Below are 5,000 nucleotides of genomic sequence, written 5' to 3'. Positions count from 1 at the left end.
TCACACACTCTCACACACACTCACACACTCTCATCTCACACACACTCTCACACACACTCACACTCTCTCATCTCACACACACTCTCACACACTCTCATCTCACACACTCACACACACACTCACACACTCTCATCTCACACACACTCTCACACACTCTCATCTCACACACTCTCACACACACACTCACACACTCTCATCTCACACACACTCTCACACACACACTCACACACTCTCATCTCACACACACTCTCACACACACTCACACTCTCTCATCTCACACACACTCTCACACACTCTCATCTCACACACTCTCACACACACACTCACACACTCTCATCTCACACACACTCTCATCTCACACACACTCTCATCTCACACACACTCTCACACACACACTCACACACACTCTCACACACACTCTCATCTCACACACACTCTCACACACTCTCATCTCACACACACTCTCACACACACACACACACACTCTCATCTCACACACACTCTCACACACACACTCACACTCTCTCATCTCACACACACTCTCACACACACACTCACACACACTCTCACACACACACTCACACTCTCTCATCTCACACACACTCTCACACACACACTCACACACACTCTCATCTCACACACACTCTCACACACACACTCACACACACTCTCATCTCACACACACTCTCACACACACACTCACACACACTCTCACACACACTCTCATCTCACACACACTCTCACACACACACTCACACACACTCTCACACACACTCTCATCTCACACACACTCTCACACACTCTCATCTCACACACACTCTCACACACACACTCACACACACTCTCATCTCACACACACTCTCACACACACACTCACACTCTCTCATCTCACACACACTCTCACACACACACTCACACACACTCTCATCTCACACACACTCTCACACACACACTCACACACTCTCATCTCACACACACTCTCACACACACACTCACACACTCTCATCTCACACACACTCTCACACACACACTCACACACTCTCATCTCACACACACTCTCACACACACACTCACACACACTCTCATCTCACACACACTCTCACACACACACTCACACACTCTCATCTCACACACACTCTCACACACACACTCACACTCTCTCATCTCACACACACTCTCACACACACACTCACACACTCTCATCTCACACACACTCTCACACACACTCTCACACACACACTCACACACACTCTCATCTCACACACACTCTCACACACACACTCACACTCTCTCATCTCACACACACTCTCACACACACTCACACTCTCTCATCTCACACACACTCTCACACACACACTCACACACACTCTCATCTCACACACACTCTCACACACACACTCACACACTCTCATCTCACACACACTCTCACACACTCACACACACTCTCATCTCACACACACTCTCACACACACACTCACACACTCTCATCTCACACACACTCTCACACACACACTCTCATCTCACACACACTAACACACACACACACACTCACACACTCTCATCTCACACACTCACACACACACTCACACACACTCTCATCTCACACACACTCTCACACACACACACTCACACTCACACACTCACACACACTCTTACACACTCTCATCTCACACACACACTCACACACACACTCTCATCTCACACACACTCACACACACACTCTCATCTCACACACACTCACACACACACTCTCATCTCACACACACTCATACACACGCTCACACTCTCACACACACACACTCTCACTCCCACACACACTCCCACACACACACTCCCACACACACATACTCACACACACACACACACACACACACACACCTACACACACACACTCACTCACACACACACACACACACACACACACACACACACACACACACACACACACAGACACACACACACAGACACACACACACAGACACACACACACAGACACACACACACAGACCCGCTGCTCACCTTCACCGCTATTTTAAAGGAAACGTCCCGAATGCAGGTGAGAGGAGGATACAGTCTCCCTTCAGCGAGGTCCTTCTCCGTCACCATCCCAGCGATTGTCTGAAACCGTTAAACACACGCTCAGCCAAAAGTTTTTGCACCCCTTTAATTTGTAATGTTTTATTTAAGCAATATCGCCTGAGCGGTTTTAAATGGAAGCACCATACTTTACATAATATTTTATATTTTATTTATCAGGATTCAGATATATGTGATGATATATTACTTCAAATGACTTCAGACCGAAGAGGACATCCTTCATTACTGTCGTATTTCCCCATTATCTCAACTTATTTTCCCAACAACCAAACTATCAATCTATCAGTTTATTAGTTAATTACCCCACTGTGGTCAGCGGTATATAATTCTACAATGATGATGAACAAGAAGACATAAATGAACAGTTATTATAGTGAGGGTCTGTGTATAAAGTTAATATCACACCACAGTGCTGCAGATTATTAGAGAGAGAGAGAGAGAGAGAGAGAGAGAGAGACGTGCATCACCTCGGCTGTGATGAGGAATATCTGCTCAGGGATGTGAGACATGCTGCAGGACACCGCACCGAGAGCCACGCCCGGGAACACGTACGCGTTATTACCCTGACCCGGGAAAAATCTCCGCCCATCTGCCAGGGTCACGGGGTCAAATGGGCTCCCACTGGCAAATATGCCCCGCCCCTAACACACACACACACACACACAGTTAACAATTAACAATTGAACTGATTTAATTAATTGGCATGTTTATAATAACAGCAGTGTAATAAAGCACGCAGTCATTAATAATCAGGAAATAAAACTTTTTAACAGAAAAATAAAAGTAAATAAAAAACACAACAATAACTTTAATTTAAATTTTAAACACACATGTAGGGCACTAAACAATGTTATAATGTATATAATATACTTATATAATATGTTTATAATATATTATATTTTAATATAATTTTATAATACTAATATTAATTTATAAGTACAAATAATAATAATAATAATAATAATAATAATAATAATAATAATAAGTAATTGTGACTAAATTCTGACGTCAATAAACACTGTTACTATGTTAAACAACAAAACACACACACACACAATTACCCAGTCACTCCCACACGCACACGCTCGCGCACACTCACACACACTGTCACACACACTTTCACTCTCTCTCTCTCTCTCACACACACACACACACACACACACACTGCAGTGTTACCTGTGTGAGTGTGTAACACTGCTCGGCCGTACACTCCGCTTTACTAGTCGGGTTACTCAGAGCGAAGATGATGGGCCTCTCGTTAAAGGTAGCCATGTTTTTAATGATGCGCTCTGTAAAGGCTCCAGCTATGGCCGCCACCCCTAACAACCAGGACAGGAAGTGATGTCATGTTCACACAGTCAATTCACAGCAACAGTACAACTGAACATTTAGTTTATTTATTTATTCATCGTGGGCCCTAACAGACCCGGCTGTGTTCTTTTCCAAACTGTCCAATCAACTCAAATAGGAACAGATAGACTCCAATTAATTCCTACTTCTGCTTCTCATTTCTCCCCCGCTCCGTCCCGAATACTGCCCCGGAGGAGAATTAGTGTCCCACACCCTAGTGTGTTGAAATGAGGATCCCATCTTTTACAGAAATAATATAAACTCAGGGTTTAAATGGTTTAGACCCGGAAGCTGTACAGACCCTGAACGCCGTTACAGTACGGGTCACCATTCCTTAATAAAGAAAAGTCTGAGTACACATTCGAGGTCTTACTGCTGTATCTGGCTTTTATCCTACTGTTCCGGCCCTCTGAAACGAAATAAAAGAGCGATGTGTTAAACAGTGACGTGAGTACCGATGATAGCAGTGGGCTTCAACTTCTCAACAACCTCCTCTAAACTCTTCATCCGAGCGTGTTCATGAGCAAATCTCTGCTTCTCTGGAGTCAAATGATCTCGACCCTGAGACACAAAACACACACACACACACACACACACACACACACACACACACATACACACACACGCACACACACGCACATCCTCAGCTCATCGTCATCAGTGAAGAATCCGATGTGATATTACAGAACAGATCATTAACACCTTCCACCTTAACGATGAGACCCTTCGAGTCGACCATCCAAATCTTCCTCACACACTCGGCATGTGGAAGCCCTTCTTTCTCCATGGCCATGATGATGAGCTCAGCGATGCCCATCGCAGCCTGAACACACACACACACACACACACACACACACACACACTGCTATTAAACCCTCTTTACACATAACACAAATTTTATTCCGTATAAATAACACGAGAAAAAACTCGTCCTTGTGATATTTATAAATATAAAAGTCCAACAGAACGTTAAAGCAGATGTTACAGGTGTGTTTCCCTAAACTTCAGCATTCACAATGAGAACACCAGCAGCACACTGACCTCCCCCGCACCCTGGAACACAATGGTATGATCCGACATCCTGCTCTTAGTAATGTGAAGTGCAGCGAGAAGTCCAGCTACGGCGACTGCTGCTGTACCTGCATCGAGACCAATGTGTGTGCGTCAGTGACAGAGTGTGCAACAGTGTGTGTAACAGTGTGTGTGTGTGTCAGTGACAGAGTGTGCATCAGTGTGTGTAACAATGTGTGTAACAGTGTGTGTGTGTGTGTGTGTGTGTGTGTGTGTGTCAGTGACAGAGTGTGCATCAGTGTGTGTAACAATGTGTGTAACAGTGTGTGTGTGTGTGTGTGTGTGTGTGTGTGTCAGTGACAGAGTGTGCATCAGTGTGTGTAACAATGTGTGTAACAGTGTGTGTGTGTGTGTGTGTGTGTGTGTGTGTGTGTGTGTGTGTGTGTGTCAGTGACAGAGTGTGCATCAGTGTGTGTAACAATGTGTGTAACAGTGTGTGTGTGTGTGTGTGTTCCAGTACCTTGTATATCATCATTGAAGGT

The 5,000-nt window shown here is 44.8% G+C and overlaps 1 protein-coding gene across 1 annotated transcript in view; it reads right to left on the bottom strand.

Moving 5' to 3' along the window:
• Window positions 1–5,000, bottom strand: part of me1 (malic enzyme 1, NADP(+)-dependent, cytosolic) — a 48,894-nt gene that overhangs the window by 761 nt on the left and 43,133 nt on the right. Inside the window, exons 7-13 of the mRNA XM_017495284.2 lie at window positions 4,979–5,000; window positions 4,489–4,586; window positions 4,157–4,270; window positions 3,903–4,008; window positions 3,274–3,416; window positions 2,565–2,738; window positions 2,020–2,118 (exon numbers count right to left, since the gene is read on the bottom strand). The exon at window positions 4,979–5,000 is cut by the window's right edge and continues 88 nt beyond it. Coding sequence (XP_017350773.1) covers window positions 2,020–2,118; window positions 2,565–2,738; window positions 3,274–3,416; window positions 3,903–4,008; window positions 4,157–4,270; window positions 4,489–4,586; window positions 4,979–5,000 — 756 coding nt within the window. The remainder of the gene's footprint in view (window positions 1–2,019; window positions 2,119–2,564; window positions 2,739–3,273; window positions 3,417–3,902; window positions 4,009–4,156; window positions 4,271–4,488; window positions 4,587–4,978) is intronic.

Source organism: Ictalurus punctatus, chromosome 20 (genome assembly GCF_001660625.3).
Source record: "Ictalurus punctatus breed USDA103 chromosome 20, Coco_2.0, whole genome shotgun sequence".
Taxonomy (NCBI): Eukaryota; Metazoa; Chordata; class Actinopteri; order Siluriformes; family Ictaluridae; genus Ictalurus; species Ictalurus punctatus.
This window is presented reverse-complemented; position numbering and strand designations above follow the sequence as displayed.